This window comes from Macaca nemestrina, chromosome 15 (genome assembly GCF_043159975.1).
Source record: "Macaca nemestrina isolate mMacNem1 chromosome 15, mMacNem.hap1, whole genome shotgun sequence".
NCBI lineage: Eukaryota > Metazoa > Chordata > Mammalia > Primates > Cercopithecidae > Macaca > Macaca nemestrina.
Window position 1 is genome coordinate 81741686 of NC_092139.1, and position 22660 is coordinate 81764345.

The 22660-nt window shown below is 51.2% G+C and overlaps 1 protein-coding gene across 1 annotated transcript; it reads left to right on the forward strand.

Annotated features, from left to right (window-relative positions):
* The first annotated feature begins 1187 nt into the window (after positions 1 to 1187).
* LOC105466778 (sarcosine dehydrogenase, mitochondrial-like) lies at positions 1188 to 22660 on the forward strand. Its single transcript, XM_071078921.1, has 5 exons — positions 1188 to 1244; positions 3174 to 3331; positions 4603 to 4699; positions 17853 to 18015; positions 22413 to 22660. Exons 1-5 carry the CDS (start codon positions 1188 to 1190, stop codon positions 22658 to 22660), a joined length of 723 nt encoding a protein of 240 aa, XP_070935022.1.

The window sequence follows — 22660 nt, forward strand, 5'->3', positions numbered from 1 at the left end:
TGCCCTCTGCAGTTGCTCAATGTCTGCTTCCATGCCCTCAGTGGCGGGTAGCTCAGTACCCTCATGCCTTGTTTGCTCAACCCCAACTGTTACACAGAGACAGGACCTGCCTCCTGTCCCTTCGGCTCCCTGATCCTGTCCCTGGGTTCACACAGAAGCCAGCTGATCATTCATCCTGTAACCCATCCCCACCAGGGATGAAGAAGCAGGGAGGGAAACATTCTCTCTCTCCAGGAAGGGGCATTGCGGCCTCTGGGACGGGACTTGCATAGGGGAAGGTGCTGACTGTACAAGTCTCTGTGCTGCCCCCAGGGCAGAGTCACAGTCAGGGGTGAGGGCCCAGCTCATTCAGAAAACCTGGCATCTCCTGGTTCTTGACCTGACTCTGTGCTGCTGGCAAATGTAGTTTTCTCAATGGGACTCTGTAAGTGTCAAGCCCCAGCTTGGGTACTGGGGGAAAGAGGCAAGGGGAGAAAGGGCTCATTCATGATCAGCTCCTGACCCTCACCTTCAGCAACAGTCCTTGAGCACCGACTGTGTGTCGGGCTTGGTATGAGGCAGGGAAGACTCAGAAATGAACCAAACACAGAAGGTTCTGGCCCATGTGGAGTTTCTATCTCTGATGGGAGGAAACAGGATTAAAAAAATAAAATAAGTGGAAGGTGTAGGATGTTAGCTGGATCAAGAGGGAAAATGAAGACCAGAGGGAGTGGGATACTGGGGGGCCTTGCAGTGCTGCCGAAAACAGGGGGTAGTGAGATGAGCCCTGCAGCCTCGAGCCTGGTGGCAGAGATGAGGCTGCGAGCAAGAGTGAGGGGTGCTGTGGGGTGTGCAGATCTCAACCACCCCTTCCCTCCCGCCATTGGTGACATGGAGGCTGAGAGAGCCATTGGCTGAGCCAGAGTGCATGTGCTTCATGGATCCTTGAGCTCATTAATTTACTAACATCCTCGACAGTCACTGTTGAGGTTGTACTGTGCAGCAGCTCCAAGACAGCCAGAACCGGGAGCAGTTGAAGGAGGCTGGTGGGGCTTCAGGGACTCCACAGTGGGCTATATGCAGGGACGGTTGCAGGAAGGGCCCCGTAACACCTGGAGGGGGACGTGCAAGGGGATGGGAAAGAGCGAGGTGTTAGGGAAGGCCATGCAAAGTCACTGAGCCGGGATGAGTAAGGCTTCCTGGAGGAGATGGCCAGCCTGAGCTTGGAAGGACGGGTAGGAGCTGCTGGCTACAAGGTTGTGGAGGTGAGAACCAGTGTGACATGCCCATCGCTGGTCCTCTCTGGGTCATTCAGGTGAAATGGCATCCCTGAGCTGAGAGGAGTGATGGCCGTAAGGAGGTGGGTATCAGCTCTCAGGAGAGGGGCGACCCAGGCACAGCTCATAGCCACAGACTTAGTGAGTCTATCTAGGGAGACAGTAGAGAGGCCAAAATGAGGTCATAGGTCGCCAAAATCCTGGCCAGGCCCAACCACTATCTGGCTCAGTGACCTGCCTTCTTGAGCCTCAGTTTCCCTCATCTGTGAAATAGAATGAGGAAGATGCACCTCCCGGAACTGCAATAGTGAATTGAGTCAGAGCCTGGAGGTACTGGGAGGGCTGGGGAGTAGCCTTACTGAGCCTCAGTTTCCCTGGCTGGGGAATGAGGACCTTGCTTGTCCCCCCTCATAAGGGGAAGTTGTCAGGAAAGTTATTTGAACGCTGAGCCATCTCCCAGTGGTGCACAATTAGCTTTCCAGAGGATTCTGGTGGATTCCTAGAGCTGAGGACTGGAGATTGGCGGTGCTGGTTGCTGGGAAGGTTTGTACTTGGTGGGTGTGGAGTTAGCGCAGTGAGTCACATCCCCCAGGACACTGCAGGTCCTGGGGACACCATTCAACAGGAGAAAACTATGATGTGGGCTTTTCTTTACTTTCAGGCTTCAAAACTGCACTATTTGAGTATTAATATGCATTGGCATTAAGTATGCAAGTATTGAATACATGTGCTCCCTACCCATACTACATCACATCACCATGAAGTCAAGAGAATGTGACGATTTACATGTGATCGAGGTGGCGTGCAAAGCAGCTGTCAGTCTTAAAAGGAATTTTAAATAATCTTTATTGATCTCTTTGTAAGATTGCAAAAAAGATACATGCTCCTGGGAACCATTCCAACGATACTGAAAAGCACAAAATAAGGTGCACAGCCCACAGCTCCCCGCTACACCCAGTGCCGATGATGCAAGCCACTGGACCACCCTGCCTTCTCACTGCTCTCTGCCATATCGGCTTTGCAGGCCATGCCTGGACCTGGGCTGCCTGACCTCTGGCCTCAGGACTTGCATTTTGTTCTCAGGGAAATTGACTATGGATGGTCAGGGTCACAGAAGGCCAGGCCCATCAGCTGCCATCTCCCTGGGCACCAATTGGCCTCTGTAGCTCCCATTCCCTCCTGGGAGAGGCCCGGGATGGCTGCACACTGGTGGGGTCCCCCTCGAGCCGGGGGCCTGAGAGTCGCTGTGTGTGTATGTGTGTATGTGTGTACGTTTGTGTGTGTGTGTTGGGGGAAGTGAAGTGGGGTGTCTGTCTGGCATGGGGCTGACGACGCCATCCAGAAATGGCCCCAGCCCAGGAGTCAAGGAACCCCTTGAGGACTGGCTTGTCTTTGCCTTCATTCTCCATTGTGCTCGTGATGTCAAGAGGAAGGAGGGAGGGAGCAGCCTGGCTGGGGCCTGCCCAGGGCCCTGAGAGGTCTCTTGTCCAAGGGGTGCTCCCAATAGCCCTGTGGGGCCAGATCTTGTGGGTCTGCCCCTTCTACAGAGGAGAAAATGGGGGTTCAGAGAGGTGAGAAGTGAGACTGGTGAACCACAGAACTGCATCTGGGCCAGGCTGGCCTAGGCCTGTGTGTTCCCAAGACACTGTCCTCCCAGGGTGGGGGCATCCCTGTGAGGAGTCTGCAGAGGGGTGGGTGGTAGGGGTTGAGAAACAGGTCCTTCTCCTAACCCCCATGGCTCAGAGGATACTCTGTGCAGGTTGTGGACGTGGGGGACCGAGGGAGGGACAGGTACGATCCCTGAACAGTGTGAAGGTGCAGGCCCCTGAGAGGGCATTTCTTTTCTCAGCAGGGAGACCATTGGGCCACCCGCTCTCTCCCTGCCTCCCAGACCTTGACATCCTGCTCTAAGTCCAGGTGCTTCCCTTCGAAGGCAGTTGCCACCTGGCTGTGGGCAGGGCCGTGGCCCAGCACAATTTGTCTCACATCACCACCGTGCTGCAGGACCAAAAGTTCCGGTGCCAGCTCATCGACAGCTCTGAGGACCTGAGCATGGTCAGCATCCAGGGCCCAGCCAGTTGAGAGAGGACTGGTAACCCGCCCTTGGGTGCACCTGCTCCCTGGACCCAGGCCCTCCAACAGGCCCTTGGGCAGAACCACTTGTCCAGAATGGGACACTCTGAATAGTTAAGCGATCTGGTAAACCAGAGGTGCCATTCTGAATAAATAATCTTCAAAGCACTGGAATGCAGATAAGCCCGTAGCATGAGTTGGACTGAACTTTACAGCTTTTCAGTCACTGAGGACCCCAGGATCCCAGAGGGGAGGGCAGTCTGCATCACCAGTGCAGTCTAAGAACTACTGTCCACCATCCCGAAGTGGGCAGAACCAGGTTGGCCCTGCTATGTAGGCGGAATAATATCCTACCGTGAGGTGTCCCCAGCTCCTCCCTAAACACCCCCCATGATAAGGTCTCCACATGGGTTATCCATGCATTTATTCATTCTATAAGCACCTGCCAGGCTGTGTTCCTCAACCATGAGAAACCAGGACCCAGGAAGACCTTGGGATGCTGGCTCATGCACACAGGCACAGAAGGGTCTTGGGCAAAAGGACAACTGAGCAGGTTTGATTTCAGAAATACCCCTCTGACTATGCTCCGGAGAAGGGACTGGGGGTAGGAGGCAGAGGGGAAGGGCAGTCATGTTAGCAACCACCAGTGGAGCATCTGGGACTTGCCAAACCTGAGCCAACATCTCCCGTCCCCATAGTAGCCCTTTGAGGTGGTCATGATTGTTCTTAATTTTACTGATGCAGAAACCGAGGAACAGAGAGATAGAGACACTTGCCCAAGGTCACACAGCTGGTCAATGCCAGAGCTGATGGGGATGCAGTCCCCCTTGTGCTCAGAAGCCTGCACATGCTCACTGCCATCGTTTTTCAAGAGTTAAAATCCCTATGGGAAAAGATGGCCTAGTCTAGGCCTTCCATTGTTGACCGCCCTTGGTTCAGGGGACAGGACACTCATCTCAATGTGCTTCTACCTGCTACATCTGCCCTGGGGCTGGACGGGGTGGCTCTGCTGCACTAGGCAGAAGGAAGAGGCACGAGATGAGGAAACTGCTTCTGGAGACATGGAGGGTGTCAAAGGGGTGATCTAGCTCTAGAAAATGATGGGGGCAGCTTTGGGGAGAGGATGGGAAAGGAGAGGAGAGGTGATGAGGAGTTGGGGAAGATGCATCTCCAGACTGAAGGTCGCCTAGGTGAGCACGGCTGTGTCTGGATGAGATCCTGCCCAGGCCCCACATGTAAGCACTTGCTGATCGAGCGAGTTTGCTCTTGCCTGCAGCCAGGCCATTCTGCAGGAGGGGATGGACACACACCTGAGCAACGAGGCCTTCCCGTTCTCCACCCACAAGTTCCTGAGAGCCTCCAGGCACCTGGTAGGTTCCAGCTGGCCACGTCCTCTGGTTCATGAGTGGCAGCATGCTGTGAGGGGCATGTTGGGGGATCTGGCAGCTGGGGGTCATTGGGCAATTCCTTTACCTCCCTGGGCCTCAGTTCCCAACTGTGAAGGTGCGACAGTGGGACCAGGCAGCCCTCCCACAGACCGTTGGGAGCTTGGAGAGGTCATGGGGATCAAAGTCACAGCATCTTCCATCCCTCCCCAGTGCCTGGTGCATGCCAGAGACTCAGTACCAGGGAAGGTGGTCTTGTCCTCACCACCTGCATTGCCACCTGTTGTATCCCCACCTGAAAGGCCCAGGGCAGCCCTCCTGAGGCCGAGTGACCCCCTGGAAACAGGAGGACCAAGCTCTGCTGAGCAGTAGCCAACTCCGGAGGTCTCTATGTGACAGCTTCCCTGCTGCCACTGTGGGTGTGGGAAAAGGGGCTGCCGGGGTGGGATCCCAGCCAGTCCCCAAAGAGCATCCCACACATTCCCCGCCAGCTTTAGAAAGTCTCTCTCCTGGGGGCCAGGGCCCACCCCTTCTGAGATGGTGGTGGTGTCTGGTGCCAGGACTCCATGCGACCCAGCCCCAGGCAGGAGCCTCCCTCAGAGACCAGGATCAGGGTCCAGGTTCTAGTTCTGAACTAGCATGTCCCTCTTCTGGGTTTAGTTTCCTTGTTGGGAAACAGGCATCTTGGTATCTGCTTTGACTTATTGAGGCTGAGTTGGGGCACGGATGGTAAACACAGCAGCCCGTTTTCTGAGGGCTTCCTGTGTGCCAGACACTGTTCCGAGAACATCACAGCACACTTCCCTATGTAATCCTCGCTGCATCACGTAAGGCTCTGTTACAGGGTCTCTTGACCTCAGCACTACTGACATTTTGGAACAGATCCTTTCTGCTCTGGGGCCCCTCCTGTGTGACACAGGTGTGTGGCAGCCTCCCTGGCTGCCGCCAGCTAGATACCAGAGGCGCCCACCATAGTGAGAGCCACAAATGTGTCCGGACATGGCCAAGGGTCCGCTGGGGACAGGATCACCTGTTGAGAACCTCGGTGCATGACCCCCTACTTATTTACAGGGGTGTAAGCCTTGCAGCGGCAGCGGGAGCCGGGCCTCCAGAGCCCTCCAGCGCTCATGCTGGAGGAGATGTCACCCCGAGTGATGGATGTTGCACAGATGGAGCTCAGAGAGGCTGGATGAGCCAGGCTGCTCAGGGCCACCCAGCTAAGGAAACCCAGAAAGCCCCTGATATGTGTCAGTGACACGGGTGTGGCCTTCAGGAGGGGGTGGGCATGTACACGGCCACATTTGGAGGCAACTCCCTGTCTCTCCTTCCTGTATGTTCATCTGGGGATTGAGGGGAAAATGCTAAAGAAGGTTGTGGTGGAGCGGGGTCCTGGGGGACAAATCTGGGCTCTGTTAGCAGATAAACAACGTGGCAATGACTGTCAGAGAGGAGGCGGCCAGAGACCAGGGAGATCCCAGCGGCTCTGCTCTCACCTCCCCTCTCCAGAGGCTGCACAGGGGCAGGAAGCTGGGCCAGATGTGCCTAGCTTGCTTCTTGCCTCTGTGGTGCAAAACTGCCTGCTGGGACCAGAGAGGGTGGGCACTCAGAGAGAGCAGCACAGCTTGATCCAGGCCACATGACCTTCAGACATCCCGACTCCAGCTCCAGTAGGCCAGCCATAGGGTCCACGCAGCATCCAGCTTTGTCTGCGGCTGGGCTCTGGTTTGCAGAAGGGGAGGAGAACTGAGGGTTTTCCCACCTTTGCTGAGGTCTGGCATAGGTGCCTCCTCTGTATGGTTTGGCTACGGGATGCGGAGATGACCAGGTGGGAATACGACCCCTCCCATTTGAGGCCCAGCACCCTCGCCACCCACCCGCTCGGCGACTCCAGCAAGCCACTGGGACTTGTTCTCAGACAGGCAGCTCCAGCTGCCTCTCATCCCCTGGGGCTGGCCCTTTCCTGGCCCTGGCAGCCTTCCCAAGCCTGGGCAGTGGCTGCCTGGGTCCGCCTCCACCTGTGTGGCATAGGAACCAGGCTAGGCCAGGTGCTCGCTGAGCTGACACAAAGGCCCTGCTTCCAGGATGACGTCCCCCAGAGGAAAAGGCCAGGCCAAACACAGCATGGAGGGTGTAGGGGATGCCGGGAAGGTCACTAGGGCTGCTTCTCCCCAGTGTCCTGCTCACTGGCATAAAATCACTGGTGTCATAAAAAGCAGTTATGGCTGCATAGAATACTGCTCCTTGCTCAGTTTCCAACTGTCACTGTGCATGGGTTTCAGCACAGGGGCTGAGTGCAGACCTCGCTTCTAGCAAGCATACTTTGGGCACAACCATTGCCCCCTCAGAATAACGATACTGGTTCTGTGGGCACTTCTCATAAGCTACGGCATGAAGCTTATCTGACTGGGACATGGTGGTCAGCAGCATCTCAGAGGACTGTTGGGGACATTCATAGTCTGCCAACGAGTTAGCGAAAATCCCTCTAATCCCATCCCCAGAGAAACCACAGTTGACAGTTGTGTGCATTGCTCACCATCTTCTTTCCGTCATCTGTGACTATCTATGGATTTTAAAATGTCATCAGGGCATCCCATGCAATTTATTCTCCGAATGTTGTGACCGTTTTTCTGTTCCTTTGAACGTTCCCCACAAACTACTTGGAACGCCCTCAGCTGGGTCACCAGTGCCCTGGGCATGGATTTCACACTGGACCCACCTCTTTGCTTTGGAAGTGGCCGCGGGAGGAACTCCTCTTGAACACTGCCCTCCCAATAGACCCTGACTATTGGTCCGAGAGATGGTAGAGCTGGGCCCACCAGGTCAGAGGTGTGTGCGGTTCATGGTCCCAGTCTTCCCAGTCACTCTTTGGGTTGTTGTTTTCTGTCCTTTGGTATTTCTACACCCCTCGCTTGCCCAGTGCTACTCTATGTCTCAGGCAGAATAGGAGAGAAGTGCAATGCTTTCTAGGCCGGGGTCCCTGCCTGTGTGATGGGTGGGAGGGGAAACACAGGGGAGGTGGGACATGAGTCTCAGCTGGCATATGCGATCCTGGGGACACAGGAAACAGGCGGTGGGGAGGTGCTGCACGTGTAAGGAGGCTCAGCTGCCAGGAAACAGGCCACATGCCGGCCATGGGGATTATCCATGGTGTACCTCCTGGCACTGTCACCTCCTGTTGGGCCACTTGGGACTCTCTGTCAAGTACTAGTGTTTTAACAAACTTAAGAATCTGTTCCCAGTGCTGTGCTTCTTGCCCTCTCCCTCACCGGCACTCGAGGGGCTTTGAAGTGAACTCTGGACATGCTGCCTGGGACCCTGCGGGGTGCTGGACTGGGGTCCCAGGATGGAAGATATGGCTCCTGCCTTCGATGGGCTCAGAACCTGAGTGAGGTTGGGGGCCAGGAAGGCACCTGCAGCCACAGCCCAGCCTGTACTGGAGAGAGGTCCTGGGAAGGGCGAGTGACCACAGGCCAAAAAGTTCCTGTGGAACTGAGAGTCCCACAGAGACGCCACAGAGAACTGAGCATGGGCAAGAAACAGACAGGGTGGGGCAAGGCTCCGAGTGCTTCGGCCTCTCAGCTGGGAACAAACTGTGACCCATGTTAGGGGGCTCTGCCCTGGTAGTGACTGCCGGGGCCTGTGTACGAGCTGGGAGCCCATATCAGTGGCTCCTGCTCCACCCACTCCCCACCAGCATTCTCCCCATCCTTGCGGGCCCCATCCCAACACCTCCCGGCCCCCCATTGCAGGACTAGGGCAGCAGATGCCCCCGGTACTGAGGGCAGGCTTCCATCCCCCCACAGCCCTGGCCAGGAACTCATCACTGCCAGCAACCAGTGCCCCAGGGCCACACTCCTTAAGAAGATGGACGACCTTAGCGCACACAGATTTATTATCACCTGGGCTGAGCGGACAGTTCTGTGGAGTCACTCCCATGCTCATGTTCTCGGAGTCCATGGGGTCCATCAGGACCATGCTGAGGGTAAGCTGGGGCTACCATCTTCATCTAGAGACCCTGATGCTCAGCACTGAGCGCAGCCCCACCGGCTTCTCATCCGTCTCCCTCCTTGTCCTCCTGGCGGCTCTCTGGAGTGGCCAGTGTGGGCATGGCGGCCAGGTCTGTGTGTGTCTGGAAGACAACTGTGGTCCTCAGGGGTTTGAAATTCCTGGGTGGCTGATGGTTCCAACTCCCATGAGATAGGGCCAGGGACTCGAGGAGTGGGCACCGCCAAGGGTATGGAGGACAGAGCAGCCAGGGATCCTGCCGTCAGTGACCACTGCTTCTCTCGAGGGCCCTGGGGAGCTGTGGGTCAGGGGAGCAGAGGTTTTGGGCCCTTAGTGTCAATGTTACAGTTTTTGCTCACCTGGGAGGCTGTCCCTCAAAGTGGCCAGGGCCATGCACTCGCAGGTAGCCTCAGCCTGGGACACAGTGCCCTTCCCATTTCCTGGCCAGCAAGACGGGTGGAGATTCAGCCACTGGCCAAGGCCAACTCCCTCTGTCGGGGGTGGGGGGGTGCGCACAGGTGGGTGGGAGATGGGAGTTGAGTCAGCCACAGACACTTGGGGGGTTTGGGACAAAAGCGTCCATATTACCCCAAGGCTCAGTGGAGCTCAGGTCAGAAGCCTGGCTTCCCATCCTGCTCCATCCTTCTGTGGGATGCCTCTCTGGACCTCAGTGTCCCCACATGTAGCACAAAGTCTAGCATAATGTCAAATTTTTTCTGGGCCATTCCATAAGTTGGTCCAGACCCTCTGGATTCTCTTAATTCAGGGAGAATTTCATATTCTCCTAAATAATATCTTATGCTGGTGTAAAAATGTGTTAAGGATGTATCCCTCAACCTGAAGAAACACTGGGTTGTAGTGTGGGCCTGAACCAAATATTTATCATTTGGGTTCCAGCCAACCAGATGCAGGAGAGAAATGTGTGTGCCTACGCAGTCAGCGGATCCTCTGGGTCATAAGCAGATGCAAGGGCTGATGAGGACAAGGGCCAGAGATACACACCTGAAACCCGGGTGTGAGAGTGGGTGCCTGCCACTGCCCAAAGACCCTCCTCACCACCAGACGAATTGGACGTGATTCCCAACTGAGCACTGCTGCTCTTGTGCAGTGATTCTTCTCTGAGAGGCTGAGATCTGACCCAGGCTGTCACGATCCCTGGACTGCTCGAGGATGAAGCTGAATGGGGAGAAGTTATTGTCCATTCAGCAATCAGCAGACCAGTTTCCTTGCTCCCCAAATATCTGCCTCGAGGCCAGCAAGATCCCCAGTGGGGCAGTGCTCTCCTGGCGTGTCTCCCGGAGCTCCGCTTGGCCAGACACCGTGTTCCCAGAGCCCCTGCCGAAGACAGGTCCTGCTACGAAGCAGCATGCTGGGCTGGGAGCACCTCGTGGGGCACAGCGATGAAGTGATTTTCTCTAAAAATTAATTTCACCTCAAAAAGAAATTGAATCTCTTTTCCTAACAGCGAGAAGTCACAGTCGTGGCACTGTTAGGATTTAAGTAGTTCAGGATGGAGCAGGCCTGCCCCCACACACATTAGATAACCACGACGTGCCAGTCAGAGACCAACTAGGTTGCAGCCACTGCCTATCCACTCACGTTACAGAATCTGTGCAGATTTGCTGAGGCCTGAGACAGATACCCGATGTTACAAGCAGGTTCCCTGATACAGCGCAGAGAGACTGGCAGCCACAGGCTGAAGCACTATGTTCCCTGTCACGAGTCAAGCTGCTGCCATGACTGTGTGAAGTTCCTAGGCCCCAAGGGGAGGTTGGAGCGAGGGTGTTTGTGGAGAGGGTGGTGCTGTTTCTGTCTGGGGCAAGTCACTTCATGCAGAACTGGGTGCTGAGGGCCCTGAGCTGGGGGCCTCAGAGGCTTCAGGGTCGATCGGTTCCAGGTTCTTATCTTGCCCTCATAAGGAAAGAAAAGGTGTGATCCCTCTCCTCACCCATCATCAGGGGCATAGGCGACAGCCCTGTAACAAAAGACAGGTTCACAAGAGAAAAGCGCACCAGATTTATTTCATCAAAGCTTTCTGTGACATGGAAGCCATCAAAAAGGGGCACCCAGAGAGGCAGGGAAGGCATTTCTGGTACTTAGGGTCAGTGAAGAGTGGGGCAGCCATGTGGACAGGTGTCAGATGGCAGGGGACACCTGTGGGGATGGACTGCAGGGAGGCCGATGAGACCGGCTGTGCAGATTCCCCCTTGGCCTCTCCGTGTAGTGCTCCTCACTCCCAGGCATGTGGCAGGACCCCTTGAGCTAGGGTCTTATGACCCACAGTCAGACAAGGTGGGTGGAGAATGTCTTTATGGCCAGCTCTTCCCCAGAAAGGTGGGGAAGGCTTTAGTTGTATTTCTAGGTTTCATGGCTGGCTTTGGGGGAGAGGCCCTCTACTGTCCATGACCCACCTGGGGAAAGAGGAATTCTGGCTTCTGTGACTTGTTGCAGGGGAGAAAGGGGGCATGAGACAAAGGGGAGGAGGAGGTTCTAGAGAGACTTGGGCTGCACCAGAGGCCTTCTAGTCTCCTTTAGTGCTGTGTCCTCCTACCAAGCACCCTGCTTGGGGGATCATGGTCTGAATCCTATCACCCTTGCTGCAGATGAGCCTCAAGCCTCCTGGCCACTGTGGTGGAGGCTGGCAGGAATGGGTACCAGTGCTGTGTGACCTACAGAGGGAGGCCTCCTGCACCTGTCCACTGACCTATGCTTGCCACCCGAGTGGCCTGAAAGGAATGGGACAGGAAGGGTGGAGGTCCTCTCACCCTTGGGGACCAAGTGGCATCCCACAGAACTCCCTCCAGGCCTGGAAGGGTCTGACTCCAGAACCTTCCAAAAAGAGTGTCCTCAGGCCAATTTGGAGGGAGAGAGTCATGATCACAGTAGTGTCATCTGCCTGAGTGTGGGGGACCCGGCGGGCCTCAGCCCTGCCCCACGTGCTCTCTTTCCAGAGGGATCCTCTCTCGTCACAACCTACAGCCCAGGAGTCTGAGTCCCAGAGAAGGCCACCAGTGGCAGGTGGCTCTGTTGGCTTTAGGAGTCATTCCCCTCCTCGCCATGCCGCCTCACTGGGAACAGTGCCTGGCCACTGGGAAGAGGGGCACCAGGCAGCCCTGTGGGTCCTGAGCTCTTGCCCTCAGCCAGGGCCAAGCAGGAAGGGGACTCAGTTCCCAGTAGGGTCCAGTTCACACTGTCACAAAAGACCCTTGTCCCAACCTTTTATTTGTAGAGCTAAGTCTGCTTATAACAGACATGTCACTCCAGGACACTGAATAGTTCCACGGGTGGTGGGGTCCCCTTTAGCCCCACACTAAATGAGTTTGATTCCAAAGCACCTATTCCTAAACAGGAGGCAGAATTCACCTCACCTTGGGCTTCCTCTCTCCCAGCTCGACCCCCACCTGGCCAGGTGTTTGCTCTGGTCTTACCCTCAAGCTGCACCCAGGTGAGGTCAGGGACCCAGACTTGAAGGTGCATCCCCTGCAGATTCTTTCAGCAATAATCGTGCATAATAAGCTCTCTCTGGATCTGAGAACATTGTCAGTTCACCTCACTCCTCTCACCCCTGCAGGATGCGGGTTTCCAGACTGACAGGTTCAAAGCTCTGTGCTTCGAAGATACTGTACTACAGCAGAATAGCATCTACTAGAGCCACGCCAAGAGGTGATTTCAAGGTTTCAGTCCCCTCTCTCTGTCTTATTTATTTATTGAAGATGGAGGCTCACTCTGCTGCCCAGGCTGCAGTACAGTGGCGTGATCTTGGGTCACTACAGCCTCCACCTCTCAGGTTCAAGCAATTCTCCTGCCTCAGCCTCCCAAATACTTGGGACTACAGGTGCCAGTCACCACGCCCAGCTAATTTTTGTATTTTTAGTAGAGGTGAGGTTTCACCGTGTTGGCCAGGATGGTCTCAAACTCATGGCCTCAAATGATTCACCCACCTTGGCCTCCCAAAGTGCTGGGATTACAGACGTGAGCCACCATGCCTGTCCTCTCCCTTTTTCATTTCTCCCTCTTTCTCCTTCCCACCCACCCCCTCCGCACCCTGCCCACTCTGATGCCTATGCTTGCCCCAGTGTTTTCCATGCAGGGATTCATTGGTATTTATCCCGTTTGTACCCACTGTGCTTTCTGCAGTCTGATAGCTCATGACCGACCATCTTCACTTCGGCAACATTCTCTGCTATTATCTTTTTAAGGACTGCCTTTCAACCCCAGTCTCTCTGGTATCTCCTTGACCTTCTGTTGGGCACAGACTGCAGCTTCACAGGGCCACTGCCTCACACTACCTGCATTCCATTCCTGTGTCCCCACCCCCAGCCTCCCCTAGCTCCTCTGTTCCTCGGGCTTAGAATGTTGAGAAGGTGCCCGTCACTTAGTTCCTACCCTCAGTTTCCCATGAATAAAAGGAGTTGGTTTGTTGGCTGGTTTGTTACTTTTAGTGTACAGTTCAGTAGTGTTAAGTATGTTCATATTGTTGGGAAACAAACCGCCAGAATGTCTTATTTTGTGAAACTGAATTTCTGTCCCCATTGAGGAACTCTCTTTTCCCCCTCACCAGCCCCTGCACCCTCCATTCTGCTCTTGATGTCTCTGAATTTGCTGAATTCAGAGACTTCAATATGAGTGAAATCAGCCAGGATTTCTCCTTCTGTGACTGGCTCCCTTCACTTAGCATGATGTGTTTATAATGTGTTCATCCGCGTTGTAGTATGCATCTGAATTTCCTTTCGATTTAAGGCTGAATAACCTTGCTTCGTGTGGATAGAACACATTTTATCTGTTCATCATCTGTTTTTTGGTGTGTGTGTGTGTGTGTGTGTGTGTGTGTGTGTGTGTGTGTGACAGGGTCTTACTCTATCACCTAGGCTGGAGTGCAGCCGCGCAATCTCAGCTCACTGCCTCAACCTCCTGGGCTCAAGTGATCCTCCCCTTTCAGGCTCCTGAGTGGCTGGGACAACAGGCACACGCCACCATGCCCAGTTAACTCGAAAATTGTTTTGTAGAGACAAGCCTCCCTATGTTGCCCAGGCTGATCTCAGACTCCTGGGCACAAGCAATCCTATGGCCTTGGTCTCCCTAAGTACTGGGATTACAGGTGTGAGCCACCATGTCCCGCTTGTTCATCCTCTGTTGATGGACACTTGGTTTGCATCTATCTCTTGGCTATTGTGAATAATCCTGTGAACATGAGTGTGCAAATACCTCTTCGAATCCCTCCTTTCAATTCCTCCGGGTATATACCCAGAAGTGCAGTTGCTGGATCATATGGAAGTTGTATTGTTTTTTAAAGAACTGCCACCTTGTTCTCCAATGCGCTTGCACCATTATCCATTTCCACCAACAATACACAAGGGCTCCAGCTCCACATCCTCACCAACACTTGTTACTTTCTTTTTCTTGTTTTTGTAATTGTCATACTCATGGGCACAAAGTGATAACTCACTGTGACTTGGGTTTGTGTGCCTCCGATGGATAGTGATGTGGAGCATCTTTTCCTGGGCCTGTTGACCATTTGTGTTTTTGAGAATTGCCAATTAGAGTCCTTTGCCCATTTTTTTTTTTTTTTTGAAGTGGAGTCTTGCCCTCTCACCTAGGCTGGTGTGCAGTGGCACAATCTCAGCTCACTGCAGCCTCCACCTGCTAGATTCAAATGATTCTCTCACCTCAGCCTCCCGAATAGCTGGAACTACAGGCACACAGCACCATGCCCAACTAATTTTTGTGTGTGTGTGTATTTTTAGTGGAAACAGGGTTTCCTTATGTTGGCCAGGATGGTCTCAAACTCCTGACCTTAGGTGGTCCTCCTGCCTTGGTATCCTAAAGTGTTGGGATTACAGGCATGAGCCACCACACCCTTTGCCCATTTTTAATGGTGGCATTTGACTCTTGTTACATTGTAGGAGTTATTTAGTCTGTCTGGGTAGAAGACCCTTATCATATGTAGATTTGCAAATATGCTCTTCCATCCCGTGGGTTGCCTTTTCAATATTTATTAGTGTCCTTCGATGCACAAATGTGCTTGTGATGAATGTCCTTCCATCTGAGTTTTGCTTTTGTGGCCCGTGCTTTTGATGTCCTCTCTAGGAAACCCTTAGCATTTCCAACTCCCCATGCTTTCTTCCAGAGATTGTACAGCTACAGAGCTTACCACTACGTCTGTGTTCCATGTCTAGTTAATTTTTGGACTTGCTGTAAATGACCAGATTCTCACTTCTGCACGTGGCTATCGGATCCTCCCAGCACCACTTCTTGGAGACTCTTTCCCTATAACTGTCCTCAGCGCCCTTGTTGAGATCATGTGACCACATATTTGAGGGTTCATTTGACTTCACTTTCTGCAACTTGGCTGACTTTGTTTAATAGTTTCAGCAGTGTTTTTGCGTGGAATTTTCAGGATGTGGAAAGGGTTTAAATAAAACCTGACATGAGGCCCTTCCTGCTGATCTTCCCCAATTCTGTGACTCCATCCACAGACAGGAGTTCCATCTTGCAATTTGGGGCTTTCAGAGCCCACCTGAGCCAGGATGGTCAAGGACCACATGCTGGGACCACGTGCTTGGCGCACACACACTATCCCTAGTTGATGGGTCAGAGGAGGGCACTGAGGCCGAGTGGGCCGACCCCATGGGTGCTGGGATATGTTGTTCCCACCCAAGCCTGGCTGAAAGGGAGACCGTGTTCCGGATGTCCTTGCTCGGCCTGTTCCTTTGCTTGCGGGTCCCCACCTGGAAGAACTGGGGACTGATCCCCCTCCACTGCTTCGGTGGAGAAAAATGCAAGATGCCTCAACAACCAGTGATGCTGTGAACTTAGAGAGGCCCCTGAATTTCCTCAGACTCCCTCACTTTGCCGGGAAGTAGGTGCGGCCCCTGTTTTCCTCCTTCGTTCAGGGACTGTTTCTTGGGCCAGGCTGTGCATGTGGTATGATGGAGACCCAGACCCAGCTGACCCCATCTTCACTGAGCTGCTGGAGCCAGGAAGGATGGGACCACCCCCTCCCTTCCACCTGTGAACTCTAACCCTCTCACTGAGCTGGGTGACATGTCTTTGTCTGAACAGAGATCCACAATTGGAGGGATGTGGATAGGTGCACTTGAAAAATTATTTATCAATGAGAGATGAGATTCATCTTTCAAAATGAGATTGGCTTTGAGCCCCGAGCTCCTCCAAAGGCTGTCTAAAATTACAACCCCATTGACAAGGCAATCTTTGTCAGTGGCCTACAGCTTGCCCCAGGGAAGCAGGGAAATGTCAACAGTACATGTTCTGCGTCAATTTTGAGTTTTTTAAGAGGCCTGGGCAAACAGCAACTTAGAGCAAATTTGCACTGTTTCCAAAGCTTTTACAATCCTGCCCATCGGCGGCCATGTGACTAAAGTGTCAGGTTTATAAGGAGCTGCTCCTGTGGTTGAGAGAGCTGCCTCTACCCTCCTTCCTACAGGCGTATCCCAGCGGGAGCTATACAGGGCGGGCATTTCTACTCAGAACAGTGGTGGAATCAGCTCCTCTGCTGTCTGGGATCCTGCAATCCACTGAGGTCTCCCCATTCTTTTTGTGAGCTCTGTGGTCCCAGGGCTGAGCACTCAGTCCTTCCCATGGGAGTCAGTGGGTTCTAGGATTTGCCTGAAGTTGAGGACACAGACTCCAGTTTCTAGGTGTGGTTGTGGCATGCACCTGAACCAAGTGTGCAAAGAAAATCACGTCTCCTGTGCAAGGAGCTCCTCATGCTGCCTGTGGCCTCCATGCAGCTGAGCGCTAGCCTGGTGTGCAGGTGTGCGGGACACACCCTCACAAAGACACCAGATATCTTTGGCAGGGCTGGGTGTGCCCAGCCTCTGTGTCTGCCTCAGCCCAGGAACATTATTGACAGTTTTCTCACCATTGCATGGGCCATGGAGGGATGAGGTGAGGCTTAGCCCATGATAATTGACACTGTCACTTCTGCAGGGCTTGGCGCCACCGTGTCTATCACAGTCAGGTATCCACAGCCCCACAGGTCTCTCTGTCCTGCCTCCCATCACACCTGCTGCCCAGCACTGGGTCTTTGTGCCCTCACCTGGAAGGCCTGTCTGCCATGGCAATCTCCTGCTCTGCCTGCCAGACTGGCCTGGTGTCCCAGGCAAGGTCCTTGCTTTCCAGCCCACTTCCCACCCAGAATATGATTGTGCTTACGGCTGAGCCGAGTCCGAAGGGCAGAGTCTATGACTGTCTTTAGAGTCCCGTGCTGGGCCAGGACTGACCAGAATGATGGGTGATGGGCTCCTCAGTCAATGGGCTTGGCACCTGGCTGTCCCATTCCCCGATGCCTCTGCCCCCACCAAGCGCAGCCAGGGTGGTGTCTCCTGAGCCATGCTGCTGCTTTCCCCCTGCCTTTTGCAGACATATCTCAGAGCTTCTGAAACAGATAAAGCTGGGTTCCCAACCCCATCTTACAAACAAGGAAGGGTGAGAAGCTTGCCCCAGGTCACTGCTGTGGACTGAATGGTGACCCCCAAAACATATGTCTACATCCTAACTCACCAGAACCTGGGAATGTGCCCTTATTTGGAAATAGGATCTTTGCAGGTGTAATTAAGGTGAAGATCTCCAGATGACATTCTCTAGGGCTAGGGAAGGTCCTAAATCCAGTGGCAAGTGTCCTTAGAAGACAGAGACACAAAGAGGGGGCTGTGAGGGCTGACACAGAGATTGCAGTGATGGAACCACAAGTTGAAGGGTGTCTGGAGGTGCTCGGGAGGATGCTCCCTGGAGAGTGGAAACATCCTTTCCGGAGCCTGCAGAGGGAGCATGGCTTCCCCACACAGTGATTTTTGGATCTCGAGCCCCCAGAACTGAGAGAGTGTACTATTGTTTTAATATACTAGTTGTTGTCATTTGTTATGACAGACAGGAAACTAACCCAGTCCTGTAGAAGATCTGAGGTCTGCAGACGGCAAACCTGCTATCTCCCCCTCCCAAAGGTGACCCCCTACTTCTCCCCAAAGATATCCAGAGGAGCTGGAGGGAGTTCTCCTTGGAAGACCCCATTTCTTGGTGGCAGTTCAGCTAGGACCCAGGGCCAGCTGATGGCCTGGGCCTGGACCTCAGCCATCCTGCCTGACCATTTCTAAGCCATGACTTTGTCCCCCAGGTCCGGGCTACGTGGCTGTCCTTCACTGGGGAGTTGGGCTGGGGGCTACACATTCCAAAGGTGTCCTGCATGCCTGTGTACCAGGCTGTGATGGCCACGGGTGCCAAACATGACCTAGTCAATGCAGGGCACCACGCCATTGACTCCCTGAGCATTGAGAAAGGTGAGTGCAGGATCTGGATGGCACGGGGGCTTGGGGGGGCGGTGGGAGGGAAGTGACGCTCGAGACACCTGGAGTCTGAGAAACTGTTTGCCTTCCCTGTGTCGTCACCTGGCTTCCTTCTTTCCACACCATTATTTCCTCCCCTGCATCCCAGCGCCTGACATCCTCCATTTCCCGAAACCCTCTTGCTGCTCAGGGTCTTCATGCAGGGCCCAGGGACAGTGTTGGGATCAGCAACCTCTGCACACACCTAGACTCAGAGAGCTGAGGCGCTGCTCAGTGCCTGGGGGGCAGGCCTAGGCTGGGTTGCAATTGAGGTCCTTGGTTTCTCTGACAGCTGTGAAGAATGGAGCCAGGAAGCAGGCCTCTGAAAGAAGCCCAGACCCTTGTCCAGAGCAAGGATGGAGGTCAGGAAGGGCATTGGAAGTCTTCCTGGGCACTGGGCACCCAGCAGGCATTGGGCAGCTCTCATGGGTGTTGGGCACGCAGCTTGGGCATTTGGCAGCTCCCCCTTCATGAGGGATGGTTAAACTTTACAGAATTTTTTTTGTTTATGACACAGAAATATGATCACAAAGCACATGTGTACCACAATACAAATTTCATGTATTTTGTCTCTTTGTATTATGTTTTCTTTCCACTTGTGTCTTTTCAAGCTAATGATTCCTAATCTCCTAATACAGTGGGCCTTTCAAACACTTAGTTCTTCAGATAATCATGTTATTTTAACTAGAATCCCACAGATTACCCAAGTTACTAAAGCATGGAAAAGTATGAAGAACCTCGAGTCCTTCCCCTCTGTATCCCCCATTGAATTCAATTCAGCCCAACCTTGTATTTGTTTTGTTCTTTTGGAAAAGAAAATATAGTCATTACCTTCAATAAATATACAATCTATTTAGGGAGATACGGCTTCAGAGTAGGATTCTTAGTTTGATTTTCATTATCTTACCTTCAGATATTCGGAAAGACCAAAATGCTGTATGCATGTGGACCGCAAAGCAGTATGAATGGAAAACCAAAGTAATAAATGTTATTTATGACTTTATTATAATATTAGGATTAGTAGATAATTATTTACTAAAGGAAGATTTAAATTGAACATTTCTAAATGGGAAAATTTTTAAAAGCAGGTGAGTCAATAAAGTTTAGGACCCAGATTCTACTGAGCTAAAACTCAATGAGAATTAATTCTCTATTTGTGTTGTAGCAATTCTTGAGGTTATCTGTAAGGACTCACATGAGAATTAAAGAATAAAAGAGGACTGAGACCATTTCAAGGGATGGAGAACACCTTCCTTTCTTGTTCAGATGATGTTCTGAGACATTGCCATTTATTCTGACTCCCTATTTTTAAACAAACTTCCACTTAGGAGCTTAAAATCCACCTATAAACCAATAGCCATAAAATACGTGAAGAACTCAGTGTTTAAGCATTATTAAACACTGAGTTTAATAGACACAGTACATAAATGTTATAATTTAAGCATGACAATAATGAGATAGGAATTATACTATTACTCCATTTTTACAGGTGAAGAAATCAAGGTCTACAAAAGAAATAATATGTTCAGTTGCATCTGTCAGAAAATGAAGTTCTGCTACCTGTTACTTTCTGCGCAGGGTGAGCCTCTTTAGTTTTTGTTCCATGAACCTACTAAAGACGATGAAGCATTTCCAAACAATGTGCCACAGATAGAAGTAAAGTGAACTTATTATGTGATTAGCCTTAATGATGAAGCCACAGTGTGTCTCCTGGTGTGAGTTCTGCTGGGACACAGAAACCCACCCATTCCTGAGACTTGGAGCAAAGTTACTGCCTGTTTTGCCCATTTTGTATAAAACCTAGAAATAGACACAAACTTTAAAACTTTTTTTGGAGGTTTATATAAATAAAAAATTAGTAAATTTATTGCCCAGAATATAGTCATGTACCATACAACAGTGTTTCAATCAATGTCAGACCACATATATGATGGTGGTCCCACAGGATTGTAATGCTGTATTTTGACTTTATCTTTGCGATATCCAGCCACCCCAAATTCTAATGACACCACCGAACTCCTAATATCACATTGGACTAATCTATTATTTTATAGAAGCAATAATGTTAGTATAAGTAACATGAAAACATTCCCTCCTGCATAAGCCTATATAAGACTGGAATAACCCACTGGCAGTTAACAGCCTAATATTAATAAACAGCCCAACAAATTTATTACTACTTATACTGTTAAGTCAACACAGGCATGCTCTAAGGAAAGGTTAAAAAAAGTAAAAGGAACTCGGCAAATTTTAGCCTCCTGTTTACCGAAATCGTCACCTCTAGCATTATTAGTATTAGAGGCACCACCTGCCCAGTGACATATGTTCAATGGCCGTGGTACCCTGACTGTGAAAAGGTAGCATAATCACTTGTTCTTTAAATGAGGACTTGTATGGATGGCCCCGCGAGGTTCAGCTATCTGTTATGTGTCTACGCAATGAAATGGACCTGCCCGTGAAGAGGTGAACATGAACAAATAAGACAAGAAGATCCTATGAAGCTTTAATTTATTAATGCATACAAAACTCAAATAAGCCCATAGGCCTTAGACTGTTGTCTCTCCATTAAAAATTATGTTTGTGGTGACCTTGGAGCATAACCTAACCTTCAAGCAACCTATGCTAATACTAAACCAGTTTAAGTAAATTACTATACATATATTTACCCAATAATTTGATCAACGGAAAAAGTTGCCCTAGAGATAACAGCACAGTCCTATTCTATAGTCCATGTTGTCAATAGAGTTTATGACCTTGATGTTGGATCAGGACATCCTAATGATGTAGCCGCTATCAAGGGTTTATTTGGTTCAACCATTGAAGTCCTATGATATCTGAGTTCAGACCAGAGTAATCCAGGTTGGTTTCTATTGATTTTATTTTTTCTTCCAGTACAAAAGAACAACAGAAATAGGACCCACTTCATAGAGTATCCTCACCCTATAGATAATACTATCTTATTCTAACAAATCACCTCACATCTTACCCAAGAATAGGGTTTGTTAAGGTGGCACAGCCCAGTAATTGCATAAAACTTAAAACTTTATAATCAGAAGTTCAATTCCTCTTCTTAACAACATACCTATAATCAACCTACTACTTATTGTACCTACTCTAGTCGCTATGGCATTCTTTACGCTCATCGAACAAAAAATTCTAGGTTACATACAACTATGCAAAGGACCCAATATCGTAGGCCCCTATGGACTATTTCAACCATTTGCTGATGCAATAGAGCTTTTCATCAAAGAACCCCTAAAACCCTCAACATCTACTGTTACCCTTTACATTACTGCTTCAACTCTAGCCTTTGTATTGCTCTTCTTTTATGAATTCCACTCCATAAACCAAACCCTTTAATTAATTAATTTTAATTTAGGCCTATTTATTTTGGCCACATAGAGCCTGGCCGTCTACTCTATTTTATGATCAGGGTGAGCATCAAATTCAAACTATGCACTAATCGGCACATTACGAGCTGTCACACAGCAATTTCATGTGAAGTGACCCTAGCCATCATCCTACTATCAGACATTACCATCTTTAACCTAATTATTTATTTTGTCACAACGACCACTGCATTCCTAGCACTCAACCTAGGAATTCAAGCACCACGACCCTATTACTATCCCACACCTGAAACAAACATGACTAGTATTCATAATGTTATCAATTTCATGATCCCTAAGGGGCTTACCTTGTCTATGACATTGAGCAGTAGGATATAAGTAACTTCCACACGCTTAGCATTCCAATAATGGAACACTAGGCATAAGTGGGTCAACATGATCATTAAAGCATAGCTATTCAAGTAACTATACAACTGATTTTTTTCCCCTCATCTCTAAAACATAGTAAGGGACCCGTTACTTTAAAGCTACAACACAGTGACAAGTAGCTTATTTTTAACTCAGTTTTGGCTTGTTGTTTGTTAAGGCCATTGCTTGGCATAAAGAAAACAAAAAGAGGAGGAGAAAACAAGAATAGAAACATGAAATAGATGCAGCAACAAAAGAAAATGAAGAGGAACAAGAAGATGGGAAGAAGAAAATACAGACAGGAAGAAAGGAAAAAGAACAGGTGTGGGAATTAGAAAGCCTATTGTGATACCTTTTATTCTCTCCTCAATTCATGAAATTTGAGTAAGTCCAAGATTATCACAACAAAAAACAAGCAAAAAGATGCACAAATAGTCACCTCCTACATTTTGTTAAGAAAGAAACAATGCTGCCACTCACATCTGGCACAGGCACCAGGAGGAGGAGGGCACCCTCCAGAGATTGCAGGAGAAGGGGAAGGACTTCTTGTTGCCCTAGGTGTACCTCCACCACTGCCACCAACTCTGGCGTTAGAACACCTGCAGGTTCCTCTGCACCCCAGGACGGGATGGGCCCTGCAGCACTCCTACTTCCCCTTCCTGGCCACCAGACTTGCTGCTGTTACCACCACTAGTGCTGATGTCAATACAACCACTGTCGCCCTCAAAGCACCAACCCCTACAAGGCTCCTACCACCTAGCCCCTGCAGGTGCCCTCCTACCACTCCACACCCTACCGCTCTGGTCGAGCTGCAGTCTCTGTCGCTGCCACCAACCACCTAA